At 38.3% G+C, this 26,323-nt stretch overlaps 3 protein-coding genes across 3 annotated transcripts; all 3 read left to right on the top strand.

Moving 5' to 3' along the window:
- Window positions 1-204: 204 nt before the first annotated feature.
- LOC126716981 (putative disease resistance protein RGA1) lies at window positions 205-26,001 on the top strand. Its single transcript, XM_050418066.1, has 9 exons — window positions 205-3,824; window positions 3,946-4,045; window positions 4,160-4,339; window positions 4,693-4,770; window positions 7,589-7,632; window positions 8,002-8,105; window positions 8,983-9,067; window positions 9,177-9,686; window positions 25,563-26,001. The coding sequence occupies exon 1, from the start codon at window positions 297-299 to the stop codon at window positions 3,777-3,779; it is 3,483 nt and encodes a 1,160-aa protein (XP_050274023.1). The 5' UTR covers window positions 205-296; the 3' UTR covers window positions 3,780-3,824; window positions 3,946-4,045; window positions 4,160-4,339; window positions 4,693-4,770; window positions 7,589-7,632; window positions 8,002-8,105; window positions 8,983-9,067; window positions 9,177-9,686; window positions 25,563-26,001.
- LOC126719218 (uncharacterized) lies at window positions 21,356-23,105 on the top strand. The gene is made up of 3 exons (XM_050421799.1): window positions 21,356-21,578; window positions 21,713-22,335; window positions 22,461-23,105. Exons 1-3 carry the CDS (start codon window positions 21,356-21,358, stop codon window positions 23,103-23,105), a joined length of 1,491 nt encoding a protein of 496 aa, XP_050277756.1.
- Window positions 23,307-26,323, top strand: LOC126719217 (uncharacterized). Its single transcript, XM_050421797.1, has 6 exons — window positions 23,307-24,061; window positions 24,167-24,287; window positions 24,462-25,046; window positions 25,563-25,618; window positions 26,111-26,236; window positions 26,317-26,323. Exons 1-6 carry the CDS (start codon window positions 23,307-23,309, stop codon window positions 26,321-26,323), a joined length of 1,650 nt encoding a protein of 549 aa, XP_050277754.1.

Raw genomic sequence — 26,323 nt, 5'->3', positions numbered from 1 at the left:
AAACTCTATTCTATTCTGCACTTAAACAAAATTACAAGATTCAAAAGTTACCGCAAAGAATGGTCGGTAAAAAGTATGAGTCTAATAATTGTCTCCACAAAGTCAACATTGTGAGCGTGTGAGTCTCTAATAATAATATTAATAAATAGAATATTAAGAAGAAAAAAGAAAAACACCCACGCAGTCCCTTGTTCTTCACCATTTTATTTGCCCAAACCTACTAGTCTACTGCTACTACTGCTTTCAGATTTCTTGTGATCTATCTTCCTGTGTTTCCTTTCACTGACCAAGAAGAAATGGCCGAAGCAATGCCGTTTGAAATTGCACGAAAGATCATTGAATTACTGGGCTCCACTACTTTTGAAGAGATTGGATCTATTTGGGGTGTCAAAGATGAGCTCCAGAAACTGAAGAACACTGTTTCCACTATTCAAGCTGTGTTTCAGAAGGCAGAGGAGTTGCAGTACAAGAAGCAAGAAGTCCGTGACTGGATCATGAAGCTCAGAGGCGCAATTTATGATGCGGATGACTTGTTGACCGATCTGTCCACTCAAGATTTGCGGCGGAGGGAGATGGGTGATGAGGAAATGGCTAAGAAGGTACGTACTTTCTTTTCGAGTTCAAACCAAGTTGCTTTTCGTCTTAAGATGGCTCACAAACTAAAAGCAATGGTGGAAAGACTTAAAGAAATAGAAAATGACATGAAGAATTTAGAGTTGGTAGCATGTCCTCCACAGGCAACGGTTGTGTCTAGGGAGAGGGACCAAACTCACTCATTTGTAGAAGAAATTTTTTTGGGGAGAAAAGAGGATAAGAATAACATCATAGGTCTATTATTGGACGTTGATGAGGGACACAATGTCTCATTTATATCCATTGTGGGAATCGGAGGGCTAGGGAAAACTACACTTGCTCAGCATGTATACAATGATGAGCAAGTAAAGGCTTTTTTCGAGTTAAAGATGTGGGTGTCTGTCTCTGAGGTCTTTTCTGTGAAAACAGTTGCTGAAAAGATAATTGAATGTGCAACTGGAAGGAAACCTGATAATTTTCCTTATGAGGTCTTGCAAAATAGAGTTCACCAAGAGCTTGATCAAAAGAAGTTTTTGCTTGTGTTGGATGATGTGTGGAATGTGGAAAATGAAGAATGGTCTAACTTAAAATGTCTTTTGATGGGTGGCTCAAAGGGAAGTAAAGTGCTGATAACTACACGGACCAGATTGATTGCAAAGATAACTAGCACAGTCTCACCGTATTTTCTAAAAGGCTTGTCAGTAGACAAATCTTGGTCTTTATTAAAGCGGATTGCATTTAACAAAGGGGAAGACAGCAATCCTGACCATGAAGATATTGGAAAGAAAATTGTAGAAAAATGTCAGGGAGTGCCTCTTGCTATTAAGATGATAGGAAGAGTATTATACTTCAAAGGGACAGTGGATGAATGGTCAGATATCAAGAATAAAGAACTTACAAATGTAGATCATGAAGAAAATAATATTTTATCAATTTTAAAATTGAGTTACGACTATCTCCCAGTACATTTAAAGTGTTGTTTCACTTATTGTTCAATGTTTCCTAAAGATTATGAGATTCGAAAGTTGACATTGATACAACTATGGATTGCACAAGGATTTATCCGATCATCAGTCGACAACCCACTATTAGAGGATGTTGCTGATGGGTATTGCATGGATCTACATTTAAGGGCCTTCTTCCAGGAAACTAAAGAAGATTACTCTGGGAATATAACTAGTTTTAAAATGCATAATTTAGTCCATGATCTTGCACAATCAATCTCAAGAACTGAGTGCACACTTTTTGATTCCAATGCACAAAATTTCAATGAAAATGTTGGCCATCTATCATTTCCATTCTACAATGTTTTTGAGAAGAATATAAGCTTGTTAGTTAAAGCAAAGAAGGCACGCACATTTATTTTGACATCCGATCCTAGGTACTCTGATCAAGAAGTAGAACAAGAATCGCCTTTCAGTAGACTTATTTCTCCTACTCAAAAAGTAGAGAAAGAATCATCTCTTGAAAGGCTTATTTCTAGTTTTAGATGCTTGCGTGTGTTAGACCTGCATGATTTAAAAATTGTGACAGTGACGAATTCTATAGATAATTTGAAATATCTGAAGTACCTTGATCTTTCCGAGAATGACATTAAATTTGTCCCTAGTTGTATTATAAGACTGCTGCATTTGGAAACATTAAAGCTCTCTAGATGCGTCAATCTTATAGAATTACCAAAAGACATTCAAAAAATGGTTAGCCTCAAGCATCTTGAGATAGATGGTTGTAAGAGTTTGACTCATATGCCATGTGGATTAGGGCAATTGATTCTTCAGACATTACCACTATTCGTTGTGAGCAAAGATCCTACAGGTTCCTCCTCCAAGCCTTGTGGTGAACTAGCCGAATTGAACAAGCTATACGATGTGAGGGGAGGACTACATATTAAAAATTTGTCATGGTTGAAAGATGCTACTTCAGAAACCAAGGCTGCCATTTTGAAGGACAAGAAATATCTTAGAGATTTGAAATTAAGTTGGGATTCAGATGGTAATGATAGCACCAATGTCCATTCTAGTGAAAATTTATGGGAAGGCCTTCAACCACACCCTACATTAAAGAAATTGCAAGTGATAGGGTACCTGGGTCAGACATTTCCGAGATGGCTTCCTTCATTAACAAGTCTTATTAAATTAGAAATATGGCAATGTGTGTGGAAACATCTATCACCATTGTATCAACTCCTGTCTCTTCGAGAACTATATCTTAAAAGTATGATTGGTTTGGAATGCATATCAAATCAGAAGATGACTGATGAGGCTTCATTGCCAACATCGTGGACAAATGTTTTCCCTGCTCTAGAGTCACTCAAACTCTGGGATTGCCCTAATCTAGAAGGATGGTGGAGGACTGATATTGTCGAGGTCAATATTGATAATGATCAAGGCGATGTGGCAACAAAACCGTCAACATCAAGTCAACAACATATATCATTGCCTTTCTTTCCTCGTCTTTCTTACTTGTATGTAAGGAATTGTGTGAAGCTAACTTGCATGCCATTGTTTCCAAATCTTAAAGAAGGTTTAATACTGAGCAATGCCAACTTGAAGCCATTGCAACAAACAATGGCGATGACAATGGATATGATAATAGAATCTTCACTTCCCTCCTCCTCCTCCTCCTCCTCCTCCCCACCCCTTTCTAAATTAAAGTCTCTGTCCTTGTTTAGGATGCAAGACATAGAGTCTTTGTCAGATGATTGGCTACAAAACTTGACTTCTCTCGAGTATCTAGAGATTTGGGCATGTCCTAGACTAAAATCTCTGTCTCGATTTATGCAAAGTCTCACCTCCCTCAAGAAGTTGGAGATTGGGGACTTCGAGGAGGTTGATTTGATTTGTGATGAGAGTGATAATAGCACAAAATGGGATACTAATCTGCAAGAGATCAGGCTTTCAATTTTTCCTCACTTGGATTCTTTACCAAAGTGTATTGGCAACCTCAAATCACTTCAAAGCCTTAAAATTGACGAATGGCCCAATCTAACATCACTTCCTGAATGGATCGGTGACCTCACATCACTTCAAAAGATTGAAATTTATTTGTGTCCCAAATTGACATCACTTCCTGAAGGAATGCGTAACCTCCGCTCTTTACAGAGCTTGGAAATCATCAACTGTCCCAAGTTGAAGGAAAGTTGCCAGGAAAAAATTGGTGAGGATTGGCCTAAGATTGCTCACATCCCAATTTTTCGAAATCTGTAAGGATGAAATTCTTGTTCAGCCACTGATAAGCTTCTGCTCTTTTGGGTAGGTACTTCGGCATGTACTTTCTAGAAAATCAGATTTTTTTTTTTTCCAATTAGTGTTGACTTTTTTTATCTTCTTCAATGCTGATGTTTTGGTCAATTTATTTCAATTTAATATGCAGAATTTTTGAAGCACTACACAAACTACTGAATGGGTGTCAGGGAAATGGGGAAAGATTGCCTGAAATTGCTCATATCCTACAGTTGGGAGGGATGAACCTGGTCCGTCATCAAGTTTTACGTATACGATTAACTAAAATGCTATTTGTTTTCCTCCCCTTCTTTCTTCTCGTTGGATTTGCTTCTGAAAAACATTTGAATTGATCTCATGTACAGAAGACTAGAACTAAACCCAATTGGAAGGGGGCGAATCCCATTGGACCAAAAGGCAATTGCCCTCATATACAGAAGCAATCAAAGCATAGAAAAAGTGTTCTCTGGAAATGGAAAGAAAAGAAAAGAAGCATAAAAAAGTGTCATACTTTCTTGTTTCCATAGAATGTCAACAACAAGATGGTGATTACCTTGTCTTTCTTTTATTTTCTGTTTTTGCATAAAAACTATCCTTCTAGATATAATTTCTTCACATAGCAAAAGGGATAAAAAGAAAGAGAAAAAAAAGACAGATACATAAACCCATCCTTTCTATCTTTATCAAAATAATTTCGATCTATCTCAATTCTCAAAAATGAGTTGGTAAGGTGATACACTTGGTTTTTGTTTATTGATATTGGAGCGACATTGTAATGGTAGAATATTTTGGTTTTTGTTTAGCTGCTTAAATTCTTTTTTACGTACACTTATACCATGTTGCCATCAATTTGTAGAAGATTGTCATTTTTCACACCAACTTTTTTTCTTTGTTTCAGATTATGATCATGAGCAGTGAACGCACGTTTTGTTGGCTGCTGATTGGAGCTATTTTCTATGACAAGCTACAATATAAGGTTTAGTATTTCTCGGATTTCAATTTGGGTATTGTTAATTCTTGGAGATTATGCTATGATTATGAGCATGAGATAGAGAGGCTTGTTAGAAGATTATGGATTGGACGTGTTGAGTTTGATTAAATTGTTTATGTTCTTTTGTTCAAAGGAATTGATGTTGGTTATGTAAAAGGGTGCAATATCTATACAGGATTTTGTAAGAAACTTTGGGAAATTTGATGTAGTGGGCGATGAAAGTTTTGGATCAGGAGGGTAAGGTATTGAGTCAGTTTGATCTGTTGATAAGTGAGAATCTTATAAGTTAGGGTAATGGGGTGGGTTGGAGTCATTGATTTTGGTCAAGTCAGAGAGTGGGATATTATGTGTGGCTGTGATGAAAATACACAGATGATTATAATACTTCTTCTCAATAAATTACAACTCAAAATTTAAAAGAGCAACGAAATTCAAGAAAGATTTTACAATGCATGAGGACTAACCTTTTCAAATTTTCTTTATTGAAATTTGGAGTTCAAGTAAGGTTCATATACAGCTACCTCAGGCATTATATGACTTAAGATAACAATACTTGTATTCTCTTCATTGTGACTAAATATTTGGTACTGAAATATGTTATTTCAAACTTGGAATTATAATATCAACAATTTGTAAGCAAGCAGTGAATATTATAATAGGCATTTGAGGCATGAACTTAAGCTTGGATCTTTGAGTTTCTTGGCCTTCTGTTCATACCAGATTAAGTCCGACTCTCCTAGAGTTTATTTATGTCTTAATTTTAGATATTGATCTCTGATTTCTCTATTTTCCTTTTCCTTTTCTTTTGAGTGTGCTTTTCTTGCTCATTAACCATTTAGCTAGAGCTTTACTTTTTTTGATATGTAAAAAGGAAAGCTAGAGCTTTAGAGGCTGTTTGGATGGCCTGTTTCCGTAACTCAATTCTCAGTTTCCATAACTTATAACTCAGAAATGGTGAGACCCATAGCTCAGTATCCGTTTGGTGTATGATAACTCTGTTTCCATCACTCAATTTTCTGATTTTTGAGTTATGAGTTATGGAAACTGAAAACAGCTAAAATGTGTTTTCAGTTTCCATAACTCATAACTCAATAGCATTTTCGTAATTAAACATACACCAAGGAACCCACCGACCGCAACTTTTGACTCACTCTTTTTTTTTTTTTCTTTTTTTCTTTTCTTTCTTTTTTCTCTGTTCTTCCGTTCGGTCTTTCTTTCTTTTTTTTCTTCCTTTTCGCCTTTCTCATCTCAGTTCGTTTTTTTTTTCTCTCGCCTTTCTCATCTCAGACCCAAGAGTTCCATCCTTCCAACTCTGAATTCATCAGCCCAGTCAGAAGCTATTTTCTTCGAAATGGGTCACTGCGAGTTGTTCGTTCTTTCTCAGTGGGTTGCTTGAATCGGTCTGAGTTCGGTGTTGAAGGACGGTTTGAATTTCGGTCTTGAATCGATGGGTTGCTTGCCGGTTTGGGTGTGGGTTTTTTCTGGGTTTGTTGTTTTTTTCTTCTTCTTTTTTCTGGGTTTGAAGTTCGGTGTTTTTTTCTGGGTTTGTTGATGCTATGACACACAAAGTTGAAGCTTGCCATGTTTTGAAATTGACGGTATAACTGGGTTTCTGGGTTCATTTTTTTTTTCTTGGTTTCGGGTGATCTGGGTTTCTTTTTTTCTTGGTTTCGGGTGATCTGGGTACTGGAAAAAAAAAAAAAAGGCTGTACCGAGACAGGTATGAGACCCACAAATAGTGTGAAAAATATTGAGTGATGGAAATTGAGTGATGGTGCCAAACGGTGTGGTATTTTAGAGTGATGAGTGATGAGTGATGGAAATTGGTGTATACGCATTGTAATTATATGTTCAGAAAATTGATCGATTAGATTTAGTATTTTGACTTGTAGATAGGACAAGTGGGTACTAGATGGTTATTTGATATATAATAGCATTTTTGTGCTAAGATATGGGAGTGAGCCTTATGGACTTATTTCACTTTTCATTGGAGAGGATCCAAATTCAAGTATATGCTTCCCATGATTTTGTTGTAATTCCAAATGCTTTACCTAATTTAATTGGGGAGATTTTTTTTTTTTTTTGTTCTTTTATAGGCAAGCAAATGTCTAAATGCATGTGGTTGTTGATGATCCAAATGAGAATATTTGTGAAGTTGTTGAGAATTAGCAGGTGGATTTAATAGTGATGGGGTTCATACTTTTGGCCTAATTAAAAGGGTAATCGTATGTTATTTATTAGTTTATTGTCGGAGACAAATGCATAAGATTTTTATTTAAATTGGCAATCCATTTACACTATACAAAGTATTAGGATTGGAAGTTAGTAGGTGTTTCTTTTATGATTTAAACCAAACTGGTGGTGCTATTTGGTTTTAAGCCTTGAACTTAGTTCACATTGTTTGTCAAAGTGCTATTAATTATGAATCCCACTATATTTATCTTCCTTTTGGCATATTTTTATCTCACTTAGATTTAGCTTCTCCATGATGGCTTCATCTTACATGTGAATTATTGCTTTCATTCTATCTGATATGTTCTAATTACTTACATAGTCATGTTTCTTTTACTCATGTTATTATAATTTTTCATCCTGAATTGAAAGTTGCTTGTGCTGACAATATTATGACACTCACCTATAGAAGAAGAAATTATGATGATACAAAATTGGAGTTGAATTTTGGTTTGGTTGCATTTTGATACGGACATAGGCCAAAGGTCAAGTTTTTGGTGGTTTGAAAGAAAGGGAATGGGTTTTTTGTTTCTGATTGTAGCTTGCTTTTGTGCTTGTTGGCTGTTGGCAGGTTTGAGACCTTTGTGGGAGAGGGCTCAGTTGTGGGGCAATGAGGTCAGTTTCGGAAAATTTGTGTTTCATTTTGTTGTTGTTTAATGTTTTCACTTGTTTATTCAATAGTAATTTAGGATAAAGATTGTGAATTTGAATGTAGAAATGTAAGTTTGATTGATAACTAATGGTTCAATCATGTAATGTTGCATTATGTCAACTATATAGTATATAATTTTTTTTTTTTTTTTTCATTTTGGTGAATCTCAGATGGGTTTTGGGAATTGTAAAGGATTGCAATATATAACTGTGATTTGCTCATACTTAGTACTATGTGATGTTGATAGAATGAAATCTTCCAATAATCAATCACGTGCTGCCAAAACTAGTATTTAATTAAAAGGATGAGCTGAACTGTGCGTTTGGTTGCAGCTTCTATGCCTGTTTGGTTGAAGTGGGGTTTCTAGGTTTCTCGCCTGACATATGGAGAAATAGGCCTTTCTTTAAATGAATTTCTTGCCCCGCAAGGGCAAAAGGTGAGTCTCTCATTGCATTACAAAAAGTCCTGGTCTATTTTATGCTAATACAGCTACTTAAGAGCAAGGGGCAAACCTACTAATTGTATGGCTCCTCCAACGAGGTCGACATTGAAAGCCAGTCATCTCTGATCAATATATTCTTTCTTGATAACCAATATTCTTTCTTAATAGTGAATCTTAGCTGAATTTCTGATTTCTTAGCTGGCTAATGCACGATCTAATTACAATTAAACATTGTAGACTATAACTTGTCTGCTTATACTAGCTTCTATACAACTAATTTTGGATGCAGAACATGTGCATTAATAATCTTCGTATAGACCTGTCAATAGCTTGCCATTTCTGTAATTAACTTTGACTTTACATCCAGAGTGCTTATGTGCTCTTACCAGCTAAGTTGCTTTCCTTTCTTGTCTGTAGTAGATGTTGTCTACAAACACCACAATAGGGAAAAAACTACTATTTTTTTTTAATAAATAAGAATAATATTATTGAAGAAACAACTAATTCATGCACAAAAGGCACGAAGCAGCCAAAAAAAAAAAAAAAGAGTAAAAACCTTATGTACAAAAAGATAAATGGTATGTAAATGGATTCACTAGAAATACTTGAAAAGCCATGGACTAAACTTTGATGGATATCTTTGTTGGATATCACTTGGTGCCTTATTTGGATTTACAATTGTATTCAACTTTAGATATATCTTGGCCTAAGTTTCTTGAAGTGTAAGTTTGTGTTTATTGATTGTTATTATATTCTAAAATAAGCAGCAATGCAACAATAGCTATATGCTGATTCATCCTCATTTAATAAACAATCAGCTGCCAGATCGTTTCATGCTATTATCTCTCATGAAAAGATCTCCACAATACAGGAAACTGAAGATTCATGTGACAGTTCCCATCTGGGAAAAAAAAGTCTGGAAATTCTCCTGCACAGACTAGTAGACCCAAATAAAGGTTTTGTAAATTTTATTGTTCTTCTGCTTATTCTTCAGATCATTACCTTTCCATATTTTGTAAACATATATTTCTAACGTTTTAATGTGTGTCTTGTCTCAATAAACAGGTAGAATGGTATTGCCATTTACACCCTTAACAGTGGTGTTTCAAGATGTGCAATACCATGTTGACATCCCTTGGTAATTACATTTAATCATATAAGGTTCCGGTTGCTGCTGGATTGATAGCTGTTTACATAACATTATATTAATTTCTGTCGTTCTTTTTCAAATTTTTGGCTTCTTGAAATGAGAGAAAATGTATTCACCAACAAAAAACTCCAAATTCTTTCCGATGTTATGGTTGCATTGAGGCCTGGTGCTCTTACAGCATTGATGGTTGTCAGTGCAGCTGGGAAACAAACTTCCAAATGTCTTAGCCAGAAGAAATACCAGTGGCTATATTGAAGGGCAAACAAAAATTGGAGGGCATCCCAAGGTTCAAGAAAAGTTTGTTAGGGTGTCAGGTGTTTGTGAAAAAACAGACTTACATTCCCCTCAAACTTACTGTTGAAGAATTGGTGATATTTTCTGCTTGGCTATGACTGTCTCCTCAGATAGAATAAAAAATTAAAGCGGTAAGCTCTCTATGCACTGACATGAATCAAAGTTTTGGTTTTACATTCATTATTGAGATAATATTTTGTTAAAGCTACTGCGGTATGTAATGCTGGAATTTGTGAATGAAGTCCCAGAGACCATTGAACTTGATGGAATAAAGGATTCCTTAGTAGGTGAACAAGGCAATACTGATCAAATGAGCAGTGTAAGCAGCTTACAATAGCGGTAGAGTTTGTTGCTAAATCCTTTATTCTCTTCATGGATGAACCAACAACAGGTTTGAATGCAAGAGTGGTTGCAATTGTTATGCTAGCTGTGAAGAAAGTAGTTGATACAGGGAGAACAATTTTTTGTACCATCCACCATCCAAGTGTTGACATATTAGAAGCATTTGATGAGGTAGAACTCAATTTTTAAGAATTTAAAATTGTAAGGGTCAAGTGTAATTTTCTTGTGAAACCAAGAAGCTGTTACATAGTCCTAGCCTCCTAGGAGTGTAGTTAATCTCAAAAACACATGCATGTGTAGTGAGGATATAAATAAAGGCCTAGGAGGTTTTAGATTTGACTGCGATGGGTAAAATATTGTACTCTGAGGAGTAGCAACCAGATTATAAAGTTGTGAGATCCATTCCAGCCTACTCCCCAAAAGAGTATATGAGACCTAGTGTTGAATACAACAATTTTCTTGTTATTGAATCTTGAAGAGTTACTTATCTCATGCCTCTCTTGCTTATGCAGTTAATTCTTCTAAAAACTGGTGGACACGTAATATATTCTGTACCATTAGGACAACATTCAAGTTGCGTTATAGTGTATTTTGAGGTCAGTTTGATGTAGCAAAACATTTTATCTATTGCATCTTTTTTTTCCTACTTTCATCTTCTTTTAGTAATATTGTCTACTTTGAGTAGTTAATTTGATAGATCTTCTTGGTACTCCACTTTTATTTTGATAGAGTGTCCCTGGAGTACCAACAGCAACAATAACAAAGCCTTAATCCCAAAATTTTGTGGTTGACTATGGATCCTCAACAAATTAGTTAGAATCGGGTACATATATTCTTTCCCTCCATTCGATTCTATTTAAAGTCATACTCTTCTATTTCCTCATTTCGAATCCTATCTTTCCTTGTATTTCCACCTATCTCATTTCATTTATACTCATTTTATGAATATGTTGCTTCTTACAAGACCAACATTCGATACCATATAGCATTGCTGGTTGTATAACAGTCCTATCAAAATTTTCCTTTAAATTAATTGGTATTCTACAATCACACAATACTCCTAATGTGCTTCCTTACTTCATCCAACTTACTCTTATTCTATGATTCACATCCAATGCTGGAGAGGTTTTCAGCATTATTCCCATTAAGATCACTTTTAATGATAGTTCTGTTTGCAACTTAGATTTTACTTCATGTTAATCTATCTTTAAGAAGAAAAAGTTTGTTGTCATGGGTGGCTCTGTTTTTTTCTTCGTGGAATCAAAATCTTTTGAGTTTTCAATAGAGGAAGGTGGTATGTTTTACCAGCTGCGTATTTACGAGAGAGGCAGAGATTCTCTAAGATCAATATTTATGGGAAGAGGTACTGCAAAGAGACTGCTGTTCTATGTGGAAGAACTGATCTCTGGGCAGTCTAGTGGGCAGTTTGCAAGATCTTGCCGTGAGGGGGACAAATGCTTTATTCTTCAGTTGGGTTCCAACTCTCACGGAGCTTTCTTATTAATTTCGGAACTCACTCATGGTCGTCGTAAGGGTTCTATAGTGGTGCCTGAAGGAAAGACGGGGAGTGGCTGGAGAGGTTTTGGGTTACACCTGAGGAAGGTGTTAGACCCGGAGTCTCTAGCTCCCAAGCAAGCTATCACAGGTATTTTTACAGATGCCTCAAAATCCTTTGCGTCGGTGGTGGCGGGGAAACGGAATAACAACGGGGGTGGAGGTCATAAAGGGAAGAAAAAAAATGTATTAATTCAAAATACAAATCCTGAGCAACCTGGGGTGAAGAGTCTGTCAGGCTCCAGCCGTAATAACAGTGAGGAAAGTATCCTAGGACAGAGGGAGCCTCTTGGGGGTGAAGATTTTGTCAGAATCCAGCCATGTTAACCGGGTTACCTGCAAGGATAGTACTTTGGGTCAGAGAGATCAAATTGGGGTGAAGATTTTGTCAACGATAGATGGGATTGAAGATAAAGGCATTAAAGCTGAGTTGACTTTGGATATGTTGTTGCGTTTGGAGCGTGGGTTAGATGGGAATTGGGCTCTAGTGTGGTCTGAAGTTAAGGAAGTGGGCCCAAAAGTGGTGCAAACTAAAAAGCCCACTATTCAGAATGTTCAAAAGGTTAATACCTCCGGCCCATTCAAATATGTTAAGCCCAAACCTGTTTGGAGGCCTCGCCAAAGTCAATCTTTGGCAAACCCAGTCCACAGGCAGTGGGGTAATACTGAACTTGTAGCCTTGGGTGTGCGTGAGTCTCGGGTTCTGCCTTCGGGAAAAGTGGTTGCGAGCTCGAGTGTCAATGGGTCGTCGCCGACGAGAGTTTTGGACACTCCGGTGACCGGAAAAGAGTCGGCATCAAGGTGTAGTTCTGTTTTAGGCTTTCCCGACTCCGGCAAGGCTGTCTTTTCTGGGTTCTCGGGCTCCGGTGCCGAGGAAACTCAGGGATTAGGCAGGTGGGATGCTGGGTTCACCGGGGATTTGGTGATTACCTCGGCAGTGGCTGGTTTTCAGCCTCCGTTTATGAAAGAGGGGCTGCCGTTCTTGTGTCGGCAACCTTGGGTGGATCTCAATAGATTTTCCCCCCTCTCAGGCCTGGGTTTTGGTTTGGAAGCTGAGGTCGGGGAAGGGGAAGCTCATGAAGAAGAACGGAGTAATGGATTAGTGGATTGTGATGGGGATTTTCAGCCAGAGTTTGGGCTGCAAATTCTCCCATGGGAAGCCAGTGGGGTGGATGACAGTGGTTGTGACTCTAGTGAGAAGGATAATTGGGTGTTGGATTGTGAACCTTTGCCTCAATGTGAATCTTTGCCTCTAGACTCTATCGAGGGAACACAGGTGATGGAGTCTGGGCCACCTTCGTATTGGGTATCTCAATTGATGAAAAAATTTTGTAAAATGGTGGGCTTCCCTATAGTGAAACATGAAGCTCAATGTTTGGCTCTGTTTCGCATCCTGGAACAGGAATGTCTCAAGGTGAATGATGCTGGGGTGTCTAAGCGATCTATAAACTCAGGGACGAGAGGTCTCAGGGAGCTTAAGGGGCTTATTTCTTATGTTAATTACGACGGAGTTTCTGCAAGAAATAGGAAGGGGGGTGCTGATTGTCTTAAATGACTCTACGACTATTGTCTTGGAATGTAAGGGGGCTTAACAATCCCCGTAAGAGAGTGGTTTGTAAGAATCTGCTAAGAGAGTGGAAGTGTGATATTGTATGTTTTCAAGAAACAAAAGTTTCTTCTTGTGACGTTGTTTTTGTGCGGAGTTTATGGGGTTGTCCTTTTATTGATTGGGCTGCTTTGGATGCTGTGCAGACTTCAGGAGGGGTCCTGCTGATTTGGGATAAAAGGATCTTTGAGAAGTTGGATGTTATGGTTGGTCAGTTTTCTGTCAGTGTATTATTGAGAGGAGTGGTGGATGATTTTGTGTGGGCTTGTACAGGTGTATATGGTCCTAATGACAATGGTCAGCGGTCTACCTTATGGGATGAGTTATCCCAGGTGCGTGCCAGGTGGCCTATGGCTTGGTATCTTGTAGGTGATTTCAATATTATCAGGTACCCTAGTGAAAGGATTGGCTGTGAGTCTTTTAGCCCTGCTATGTTCGCATTTTCGGATTTTATTGAGAATAATTCTTTAGTTGATCTACCTTTAGGGGGGCCTCCTTCACTTGGTTTAGAGATTCTGGTGTCCCCTCTATGTCAAGAATGGATAGGGCATTGGTTTCTCTTGATTGGGAGGAGCATTATGTCAATGTATCCCAACGGGTACTTCCCCGGGTTCTTTCTGACCATTGCCCTCTTTTGTTGGAAGCTGGTGTTGTTCGGCGTGGTCGAAGTGCCTTTAAATTTGAAAATATGTGGTTAAAAGTTGAGGGTTTTGTTGATAGAGTTAAGCATTGGTGGGATGGGTATAGTTTCGCGGGCTCTCCAAGCTTCATTTTGGCTCAAAAATTGAAGGCTTTGAAAGCAGATTTAAAAAAATGGAACACGGAGGAGTTTGGTGATTTGGCTTTCAAAAAAAAGAACTTGCTGACTGAGCTGATGGGATTAGATGCGAGGGAGGAGTTGGTGGGACTTTCAGATGAAGATCAGATCCGTCGCCTTCAAATCAAAGGTGACATAGATCAGTTGGCTTCTCTTGAGGAGATTTCTTGGAGGCAAAAGTCTCGGGCCTTGTATGTGAAGGAGGGCAATAATAATACTCGATTCTTTCACAGATTAGCAAACTCTCATAGAAATGCTAATCAAATTAAAAGGATTGAGGTGGATGGTGTTCTTTATGAGGATGAGCCTGACGTGCGCTCTCAGTTAGTTCTTTTCTATCAAGGACTGTTTAAGGAAACTGAGGTGGGGCGTCCCACTATGGATGGGTTAGATTTTGCTTGTATCGAAGAGGGTGAGCGGTTATCGTTAGAGAAGGAGTTCTCGAAGGAGGAAGTCACCCAGGTATTAAGGGAGATGGAGGGGGATAAAGCCCCTGGTCCTGATGGTTTCACCATAGCTTTTTTCCACACTTGTTGGAGTGTGGTGGAAAAAGATGTTATGGATTTTTTCGCCTATTTTCACCGACACTCGGGGTTTGAGAGGTCTATGAATGCTTCGTTTATCACTTTAATTCTTAAGAAGTGTAATGCCATTAACATCAAGGATTTTCGTCCCATCAGTTTGGTGAGTAGCATGTACAAGTTGCTATCTAAGGTTTTGGCTAATAGGTTGAGGGTGGTTTTGGACAAGCTCATATCTGAGACTCAAAATGCGTTTGTTGGCGGAAGGCAGATTCTAGATTTAGTGCTTATTGCAAACGAATGCCTGGATAGCAAGTTGAAGAGCAGAAGTCCAGGGATGATATGCAAGATTGATATTGAAAAAGCTTATGATCACGTGAATTGGGAAGCCTTGTTTTATTTGATGGACTGGATGGGTTTTGGGATGAAATGGAGGGGGTGGATTAAGGCTTGTGTTACGTCTGTCCGTTTTTCTGTCCTGGTAAATGGATCACTTGAAGGTTTTTTTGGATGCTCGCGTGGATTGAGACAAGGGGATCCACTATCCCCGCTATTGTTTCTCTTGATAATGGAGGTTCTAAGTAGACTCTTGAAGAAGACAGAGGAGTGTAATCTTATTTGGGGATTCCATGTGGGAGGTGTGAACGCTGTTGGTGTGCATATTTCCCATCTGTTATTTGCTGATGACACTATCTTATTTTGTGATGCCTCTAGAGAACAATTGTTGTCCATAAGGTTGGTGATGTCTTGTTTTCAGTCTTTTACAGGGTTGAAGGTTAATATCGGGAAAAGTGAGATCGTTCCTGTTGGGGAGGTGAATAATATAGATGTTCTGGCTAATATTCTTCAATGTAGAGTGGGCAAATTGCCTATGAAATATTTGGGGATGCCGTTGGGAACTTCTTTTAAGGCAGCTGCGATATGGAATCCTATTTTGGAGAAAATGGAGAAGAAGCTATCTGGGTGGAAGCGGCTCTATTTATCTAAAGGTGGTAGACTCATGCTTATAAAGAGTACTCTCTCAAGTCTCCCTACGTATTTTTTATCTCTTTTTACTATTCCTAAAGCTGTGGCGGCTAGATTGGAAAGTATTCAGAGGAATTTTCTGTGGGGGTCTTTTGAGGGGAGTTTCAAGTTTCCGTTGGTGGCTTGGGATAAGGTGTGTTCTCCCGTTGAGAGGGGCGGTTTGGGGATAAGAAATGTGGTGTCTTTTAATCAAGCTCTTTTAGGGAATTGGCTATGGAGATTTGGTCATGAAGCTACCCATCTCTGGAGGAGAGTTATCTCCTCAAAATATGGTGAGGGTCAAGGGGGGTGGTGCACTAAAGTCTGCAGGAGGACTCATGGGTGTGGTCTTTGGAGAAGCATTAATGAAGGGTGGGAGAGCTTTTCTAAGCATCTGTCCTTTGAAGTGGGTGATGGTACTCGTATCCGCTTTTGGCATGATAGGTGGATTGGTGAGAATTCTTTAAAAGATCGCTATCCTGCGCTTTATGCATGTTCAGCGGTCAAGGATGCTTGCATCTCTGAGGTTTTGTGGGCTCCAGAAGAGGGTTCTGTTAGAGTGTGGAATTTAAGGTTTTATAGAGCGTTTGAAGATTGGGAGTTGGCTGCTTCTTACTCTCTTTTTCAGCTTATCCATCCTCGTATTCCTCGAGGTGATAGGAGAGATACTCTTCGCTGGGGGCTGAAAGGGGATGGGAAGTTCGACACCCGGTCTTACTACCATGAGATTCGGGGTGCCTCGAATTTTTTATTTCCTTGGAAGGGTGTTTGGAAACCAAAGATTCCTAAGCGCGTGGCTTTTTTTCTGTGGACTGCTGCCCATGGTCGGATCCTCACTTTGGATAACCTAATGCTTAAGGGTCGTCCTCTAGCTAATTGGTGTTGTATGTGTTGCTCTGATGGAGAGTCGGTAGACCACCTTCTTCTTCATTGTCCTATTATTCATTTCCTATGGGCTTTCATGCTTCAGGCTTTTGGTATTCATTGGGTTATGCCGGGTTCGGTGGCGGGTTTGTTATCTAGTTGGCATCAATGGCTTGGGAAGCATAATTCGGAAATTTGGAACTTAGTTCCAGGGTGCTTAATGTGGATTGTGTGGCTGGAGCGAAATCGTCGATCTTTTGAAGATAAAGAGAAAACGTTGGAGGAGTTAAAGATTTTATGCCAACGCAGTCTAATGGAGTGGTCTCATTACTGGGGTTTTACTGAGTGTTCTTCCCTCTCTGAGTTTATGCCTTCCCTTAGCTTAGTTTCCTGTCTTCTCTCTTGCTATTGTGTTGTGTAGTGTTGTGCTGTGTTGCTGTTTTATTGCTGTTGTGTTGTGTTGTTGTTCATCATCATGAACATCTTGTTCTTCTCTTTTCTTTTTTTTCCTCTTTAATATAAGTTTTCTAATTACCTATCAAAAAAAATGATTCACATCCTCTTTTATCTTGCCATCTTTATGAATTATTGATCCAAAATATCAAAAGATGTCGCTCTTTAGTATCTCTTAACCATCAAGTTATATTGCCTCTTTGTTTCAATTTCTACTTTTACTGAAGTTGCATTTCATGTAATCTGTTTTTGTCTACTTAATCGAAAGCCTTTAATTGGCATTAACTTCACTTCTAATTTTATCCACTAAAACTATATCACCTACAAAAAGTATCAACCAAGGGACTTCCTCTTGGATTGGCTTAATGAGCTCATCCATCACTAGTACAAAGAGATATGGGCTTAATGTTAGTCCTTGATGCAAATCTATAGTGATAGAAAACTCACTTGTGATTCCTCCACTTGTTCTCACACTAGTTATAGCTCCATCATACGTATACTTAATCAACTTAATATACTTCAGAGGAACTCTTTTCTCTTCCAAAACCCACCACATAACTTCTCTAAGAATCCTATCATGTGCTTTCTAGATCAATGATAAACTTATAAAGATCTTCACAAGCCTCTCTATATTTTTTCATTAGATGTCTAAGTAAGAAGATAGATTCCATGGTAGATCCTTCTAGCATAAAACCAAATTGATTCTATGATTTGTCCTACATTCAATCACTCTTTCCCAAAGTTTCATAGTGTGACTCATAAAACCACTTCTTTCTAACATTTGCAAAAGAAAACTCCAATTTACAGGATCAAAAGCCTTCTCAACATCCAGTTTACAAATCAGCGCCGGCACCCCAAACATCAATCTACTGTCAAGACATTCATTAGCAATAAGAATAGGGTCAAGGATCTGTCTATCCCTCAGAAAAGTATTTTGAGATGCTGAGATTATATCCCCCATAATCACGCAAAGCCGGTTAGCCAAGACTTTAGCAATAATTTTATAGACCCCCCCCCAACAAGACTAATGGGCCGGAAATCCCTAATCTCACTTGCTGCATGTTTTTTAGGGATGAGGGTAATAAAAGTAGTGTTTAAGCTTTTCTCAAACTGACCTTTAGCAAAAAAGTGGTGAAATATAGCCATAAGATCAAGTTTGACAATCCACCAGCAAGTTTGGAAAAATGCCATTGGGAAGCCGTCTGGACCCGGAGATTTGTCACCATGAAAACTCTAAACAACATCAAAGATTTCAGCCTCTTCAAAAGTTCTCTCTAACCAGTCCGCATTATCACCGAATATCATTGGAAAAACTAACACATCTGGAAAAGGCCGCACAACCTGGTGCTCAGAATACAAATTCATGAATAAATGAGTAATGCAGTCTACAATCATGCCCTGATTAGAAGACAAGGTACCATTAACCATTAGGCTTTCAATACCATTATTTTTCCCGTTAGAATTAGCCAATTCTATGAAAGAATCTGGTATTGGCGTCCCCTTCCTTCAAATGCAACACCCTAGACTTTTGTCTCCAACTAATCTCTTCTAAAAGTGTCAACTCTTCAATATCAATCCAAAGATTAACTTGTACTAACTTCTCCTCAGCTGTTAATCTATGGGTCTCCTCTTTAGCATCTAAAACATTCAACTTGCTCCAAAGGTCTTGCTTCTTAAACGTTACATTGCCAAACTCCGTCTCGTTCCACTTTTTTAAATCCAACTTCAAGGCATAAAACTAGGGGTTCCCTGGAACAAATAGGAAGCCCACCACATCTTCACTTTATCAACAAAATTATCCACCCTCAACCACATATTTTCTTTTTTAGAACTTTATTGGATTGGTTGTTTGCTTTGCAAAACCAATCATTCCCTTCTTTTATTGATTTCCTAGATTCTTGCAATTTTTGTATTTGATTTGCTGTCCCCTTGTTCACTCCCTGTGTACTAAGGTACTTCCTTTTTGGTATCAATATATCTTATTACTTATCAAAAAAAAAAGTTTAATTCCATGGTAATTTGTATAGTTTTGAATTTTCCCTTTTTCTTATAAATAGGTATTTAAGTACTTTTCCTTCACTCATTATGCATTTTGTTAACACTGAAGATCTTATTGAAAATGTTTGTCAACCAACTTACACTCACATCATCCAAGCACTTCCAAACTTCAATGGGGATTACATCTAGTCTCATGGCTTTTCCCATTTTGGTTCTCCTTAATGCTTCCTTTGCCTTGGTCATCCTAATTCTTCAAACAAATCTACAGTTTATATCCCCCATTAGGTTGCCCAAATCACTCAAATCTTTCATATCGTTTCCATTAAAAAGTTCATGAAAATAACTTTTTCATCTCTCTTTAATTTGCATTTCTGTTACTAACACTCTTAGATCTTCAACTTTAATGGATCGAACACCGTTCAAGTCTCTTGTTTTCATTTCCTTTGTCTTTGCAAGTTTATAAATATGCTTATCTCCCTCCTTTCTTTGTCCCCAGCTTGTTATATAATTTATCATAAGCCTTGCATTTAGCCTCTTGGACAACCTTTTTTGCCTCTCTCTTCGCCACTTTATAATTTTCATAAGCAGCATTGTCTCTACATTTAGGTAGGCTTCTATAGCTCTCTCTCTTTAATTTAATTGCTACTTGAACGTCCACATTCCACCACCAAGTCCCCTTAGTGGATCACCCACATCCTTTAGATTCTCTCCAAGGACGTCGTTAGCCATTCTTTTAATACAAGTACCCATTTCATTCCACATCTTAGAAACATCTTTGTCTGAATTCCACTTGCCTTATTTCTTTAAACACATCTTGTTTCTCTCCCTTTAAACCCCAGAACCTAATCCTTGGGTTTCTTTGTCTAATATATTTTCTGTCTTTTAATACAAATATCTAATACCACCACCCTATGTTGAGTGGATGCACTCTCTCCTTGTATCACCTTACCATCTTTACAACATCTACTATTTACTTTTCGAGTAAGGATGAAATCTATTTGATTCATGTTTGTCCTACTTTTGGAGGTAATTAAGTGTGATTCTCTCTTTTTGAATCAAGTGTTTGTCAATATCAAATCATATGCGCAAAATCTAGTATAGCATCTTTTGGTTCATTCCTTACTCTATATCTCTGGCTGCCATAAACTGTTTCAAAGCCCCCACTATCTTTTCCAACAAGCCTATTCACGTCTCATCCAATAAATATATTCTCCCCATTTTAGTAACCCTTGAATCAATTCATCAATGTCCTCCCAAATTTCTTTCTTAATGGATTCCTCTAATCCTATTTGAGGCGCATATGCACTAATTATGTTATCCCTCACCCTCTTAACCTCAACAGCTTTGTTTTGAGACTTTTATCTATGATTATCTCTGCCCTTTTTTTTTTCCTGTATACCATAATTTATATCCCTGGAGTTCCAAAGATTATAAATAATTACAATCTGGCAATATGGATGGTAGACGTCACTTCTACATCTGCAGAAGCAGAAATTGGTGTAGATTTTACCCAGAAGTACAGGGAATTTGCTCTATATGACTGAGTTACTGAGTTCAACTACAATTGTCATTGGTTTTGTTGTTGTATAATGTGAAATAATGTCTCTTTTATGTAAATTTGATGCCCTGGAGTCTATTCCATAGCTTCTTCCTGATGTCAAGATAATAAGATTAAAAGACACAAAGCTTTTCATACTTTGTTAAATGCAAGGGGGAATGGCCTTGTATTTTGATTGTCCTTCCTTATGTGGCCCTAGTGTTAATTTTTACAGAGAAGGGCCACTTATGAGGTGGGAATCAATTAGATTTTTCAAGGTCAATAATAAAAAAACACCTATATCCGGGATCTACAAGTCTATGACATAAAAGAACCTATATCAGGATTTATAACGGTCATGCTGTATTTGCATTACAAAGTTTCTTTTTTTGTTTTTTCTTTTTTCCAAAAACGTGGAGTTATTTGAATATGAAATTCAAAATTGTAGTTTTCATATCTCTGAATGGCGGTTATATGATGACCAGATAGCACTCGTATTTAATTTCAACTAATCCAACAAGCTTTTGCTGAAATCCAATTATAAACTTTTAGTTTGCTTATTCAAATTCAATCAGTGTGTGTGATATCAATCTACAATCTTTATTTGCTTTTCTACCTTCAGCTTTGGCAGTGGGCATTGTCTTAAACTAAATCATTCATTCAGTTAGATGGTGGTCAATTCTAATGGATGAGCTTAGATCGTTCATTCAGTTAGTCAGCAAACACCTCCGATGGTGAAGAGAAATTGCACCAAGACATCCGTTTGATACTTCAGGAGAATTCTGGCAATGTTAGCAAGAAATGGGGGAATTCAAAACAATGGGTGCTTGAACTTCGAGATCGAAGAAGAGTGGCGGTTCCGATTCAAATTTCTCTGCCTCCAGGTGAAGTCACAGAGGTATTGGAAGAGCAAACCCAATTGGCCTTGGTCCCCTTTAAGTGTTCAGATGTTGTGGAGGTGTCATCAGCCCAAGTTGATGAGAATGAAGTACTTGTGGAGGATTGGGTCTCAGACACTTGTTTAGAGTCTTCTGAGCTACCTAATGTAGGGGGTTTGTCGCCTCTAAGTGTGGAACCATTGGCCTTTTCCTCTACCCTTGGCTATGGAAGGGCAGGAAGTGTTGGGTGTGGAGAATCCAGTGAGGGGAGAAGCTTACTCTGAGTGGTTCCAAAGCAGATTTAAAGGGTTTGATTGCTTCCTGGGCACGTCCTTAAAAGGTTTGGAAAATCAAGCAACCACCTTTTTATTGGCTGTTGAGTTTGAATTACACCGTAGGGCTGCTTCGGAAAAAAAATCACGCGATTTGAAGAGTTCTGGAATGAAAGGTATTAGAGAGCTGAAGGGCCTATTTAGCTCGATTAATTATGGTTCTACTTCAACTAGGCGCAGTGGTATTAATAGGGAGTGGGCTCTTTCTGTTCCTAAATGAATCTGAAGATGATTTCTTGGAATGTCAAAGGATTGAATGAGGCTGGGAAGAGACTTCAGATTCGTAATTTGTTGCGTGCATGGAGACCTGATATTGTCTATTTGCAGGAGACTAAACTTGAATGGATTACTAGAGGAGTAGTCAAAAGTATATGGAGTTGTCCATATGTCAACTGGTTGTACTTGGGTTCAGAAGGTGCTTCTGGAGGTATTGTATTGATGTGGGATCGGAGGGCAATGGAAAAGGTGGAAGAAGCAGTAGGGCGCTTTTCTGTTTCATGCAGATTTAAAAACATAGGCGATCAATTTGCGTGGGCTTTTATAGGTTTATATGGGCCAAATTCGAACAAGAGGCGTAGGAAGATGTGGGAGGAACTGATAGGGCTGATTAGTTGGTGGGATGTGCCATGGTGCCTAGGAGGTGACTTTAATATAATTCGCTTCCCATCGGAAAGATTAGGGGCTACAACTAGTACTCGGGCTATGTATGAATTTTCGGATTTTATCTCTCTTTATGGGCTGATGGATATACTTATGGAAGGAGGCCTTTATACTTGGTCCAACAATTCCTCTGCCTCTAGAATAGATCGGTTTCTTTTCTCTTCGCTTTTGGCGGATCATTTCACTTTATTTGCACAGAGAAGGTTGCCTAAGGTACTTTCAAACCACTACCCAATTCAGTTGGAGGGGGGAGTCATCGGAGAGGTAGAACTCCTTTTCATTTTGAAAATATGTGGTTGAAGGCGGAGAATTTTGTTGATAAAGTGAAAACTTGGTAGGCATCCTATGTGTTCCAAGGCAAGCCGAGTTTTATACTAGCTAAGAAGTTGGCAGCCTTGAAGTTGGACATAAAAAAATGGAACGAAATAAAGTTTGGCAATGTCACTTTAAAGAAACAGCTGTTATGGAAAAAATTGAATGACTTGGATGTTAGAGAGGAGACTCAACCTTTAATAGTTGAGGAGAAGTTAGAACAAGTTAATCTCTGTACCAAGATTGAAAAGCTTACTCTTTTAGAAGAAATTAGTTGGAGGCAGAAGTCTAGGATGCTACACTTGAGGGAGGGGGACGCAAGTACAAATTTTTTTCATAGAATGGCTAATTCCAATAGAAGAAATAATGGTATTGAGAGCCTTATGGTTAATGGAACCTTGTCTTTTGATCAAGGTATGATTGCTGATTGTATTACTCAAATCTTTATGAATTTATACTCGGAGCAGCAAGTAGTTCGACCTTTTCCAGAAGTCTTGGTATTTCCTAGGATATCCGGTGATAATGCTGATTGGTTAGATAGACCCTTTGAGGAGGCAGAAATTTTTGATGTCATACAGAATTTTAATGGTGACAAAGCACCTGGACCTGATGGGTTTCCAATGGCCTTCTTCGGCCTTCTTCCAAGCATGTTGGGGTATTCTCAAAACTGATCTTATGGCTGTATTTCACCATTTTTTTGCTAAAGGTTAGTTTGAGAAAAGCTTAAATGCAACGTTCATCACTCTCATCCCTAAAAAAAATCTAGCAATTGAAGTCAAGGATTTTCGCCCCATTAGTCTTGTGTGGGGGGGGGGGGGGGGGGGGTTTATAAAATCATTGCTAAGGTCTTAGCAACTAGACTTCGCACGGTCATGAAAGATATAATTTCTCCTTCTCAAAATGCTTTTGTGAGGAACAGGCAAATTCTTGACCCTGCGCTTATTGCTAACGAATGCCTCGATAGTAGAGTGAAAACTGGTTTGCCAGGGATACTTTGCAAATTAGATGTTGAGAAGGCTTTTGATCATGTCAACTGGGGTTTTCTTATACAGTTACTAGAATGGAGTGGATTCTCTGCTAAATGGAGGCAGTGGATTTTCTTTTGTATATCTACTGTTCGCTTCTCTATTTTGATAAATGGCACTCCTTGTGGGTTTTTTGAGAGCTCCAAGGGGTTGAGACAAGGTAACCCATTGTCTCCTTTGTTGTTTGTCTTGGTGATGGAAGTTCTTGGGAGAATGTTGGATAAGGCTATCCATGATGGTCACATGTCAGGCTTTGATGTGGGTCATTTAGAGGGAAGATCTTTGGAGGTGTCCCATTTGCTCTTTGCGGACGACACTTTAATTTTTTGTGATGCTGATTTGGATCAAGTTTTGTTTCTCCGTATGATTCTCATTTGGTTTGAGGTGGTTTCTGGTCTGAAGATAAATTTGGGCAAGTCAGAGCTGGTTCCTATTGGTATGGTGCATAATCTTGGCTTATTGTTGAATGTCCTTGGTTGTAAACAAGGTACCCCTCCAATGAAATATTTAGGCCTTCCTTTGGGAGATAAATGTAAGGATAAGATAATTTGGAACCCAATTCTGGAGAAGATAGAACGGAGATTAGCAGGATGGAAACGTTTGTACTTATCCAAGGGAGGTAGAGTCACTTTAATTAAAAGCACTCTATCTAATTTACCCACATATTTTCTATCTTTATTTCCTATTCCTGCTCTTGTGGCTAACAGAATTGAGAAACTTCAAAGGGATTTTTTATGGGGTGGCATTGGTGATGAACCAAAATTCCATTTGGTCAAATGGGCTATTGTTTGCACTCCCATTGCTTCGGGTGGTTTGGGCATAAGAAAGGTAAGACTTTTTAATGAAGCTCTGCTTGGGAAGTGGCTATGCAGATTTGGGATGGAGAGGGCTGCTCTTTGGAGGTAGGTGATAGCCGTGAAATATGGTTGTGAATGGGGTAGTTGGTATACTAGGCCTACTAATGGTCCATATGGTGTTGGCTGGTGGAAAAATATTTGTCAGGGATGGCATACTTTCTCTCGCCACATTTTATATGATATTGGGGATGGGTCTAGCGTGAAATTTTGGCGAGACCGTTGGTGTGGTGAAACTTCTCTTGCAATCAGCTATCCTGAATTGTTTAGATTCTGCCGAGATCAAGAGGTTAGTGTGGTTGAGGTTATGAAGTTTGATAACGGAATCCTGTTTTGGGATGTAAGTTTCTTTATGGGTGTGCATGCTCGGGAACTAGAGGCACTGTCCAGTTTCATGGATACCATATATGGTGCGTCAGTTAGAGGGCTTGGTGAGGATAAAATGTGCTGGAAATTTGTTAGAGAGAAGGGCTTCACGGTTAGGGATTATTACAATCTCTTAGTGGGCCCTAATGACTATTGCTTTCCTTGGAAAAGCATTTGGAAGCAGAAGATTCCTTCTCGAGCAACTTTATTTGTTTGGACTGTTGCTTTAAGGAAATGCTTAACGATTGACAATTTACGAAGAAGGAAGGTTTGGATATTAGACTGGTGCTACATGTGCAAGTGTAATGGGGAATCGGTTGATCATCTTTTTCTTCATTGTCTGGTTGCAATGGATATGTGGGCCATGGTATTCGGGTTGTTTGGAGTGAGTTGGGTTATGCCGCAATATGTAGTGGGGCTTCTAGCATGTTGGCAAGGCAGTTTTGGTCGTCATCAAAATGGGTATATATGGCTTATGGTTCCCCATTGCTTATTGTGGTGCCTTTGGAGGGAGAGAAATAGTCGGTGCTTTGAAGATAAAGAGAGATCCATATCAGACTTGAAACTATTTTTCTTTAGAACTTTAATGGATTGGTTGGCTGCATTGCGGAACCAATCATTTTCATCCTTTCTTGATTTCTTAGATTCTTGTAATTTTTGTTCTTGATTGTTTGACCCCTTGTACACTCCCTGTGTATTAGGGTGTTCCATTTTTTTGAGATCAATAAACTTTTACTTATAAAAAAAAAACATATATTGAGTGGAATAAAATGTTGTCTTTTAGATGAATGATCTTCATATGACCTGCATTGGCATTTTTAAAGCCAACAAACATGGATTTCTCAAGATCTTGCATTGACTCCTAATATTATCCCATTTGCAGGAAAACAACGAGCTTGTAAGGCAGTTAAGTAGTCCACCTCCTGGTTCAACAGTACTGTATTTTCCTACCTGCTTTTCACAAAAGTGGTTGGGGAAAATTCAAAGCTTGCCTATGGAAACAGCATTTGGCTTATTGGAGGAGTCCTGCATACAACTTTATGCATATAATGCATACGCTTGTGTCAGCTTTAGCTTGTTGGGGAACTTTATTGGAACAAAGGAAAAAAGTTATAAGCTCTAATATGTCTAGGGATTCTACTCTTTTTACAGAAATGTTTAGCATATTTGAAAAATTACAAGTCTTACCTACCAGCTACCTCGCAAAATTGAGCTTGCACATTGTAAGTGACAGTATAACCAGAATCTCTCTTACGAAGTGTCTGATGAGCATTTTTCTTGCAGTTGTAGGTCTTTTATTTTTATTTTTTATTTTGGCCTAAGACGGGATTTGTAAGATATAGAATTGTATGTATGATATGAGACTCAATATTTTTTACATTATGAAGAATTATGCAAAGACCTAACTCTCATTTTTGTTTTATCCATTAGGAATAACCATATATTTGATTCCATGTACACTGTCCTGCTCTTCTTGGGAATAAATTACTGCTCAACAGTTCTACCATATGTTGGAACAGAGCGAACTGTTATGCTCCCAGAAATATTTTCAGGGATGTACTTTTCATGGGCTTTATTCATTTGCACAGTTATAATTTTCTTTCGAACTAATTGAATTTATTGTGGACTGGTTTCAGGACATAA

Source organism: Quercus robur, chromosome 3 (genome assembly GCF_932294415.1).
Source record: "Quercus robur chromosome 3, dhQueRobu3.1, whole genome shotgun sequence".
In the NCBI taxonomy this organism is placed as follows: domain Eukaryota; kingdom Viridiplantae; phylum Streptophyta; class Magnoliopsida; order Fagales; family Fagaceae; genus Quercus; species Quercus robur.
The sequence above is the reverse complement of the archived record's forward strand: the minus strand, read 5'-3'. Positions and strand labels throughout refer to the sequence as shown.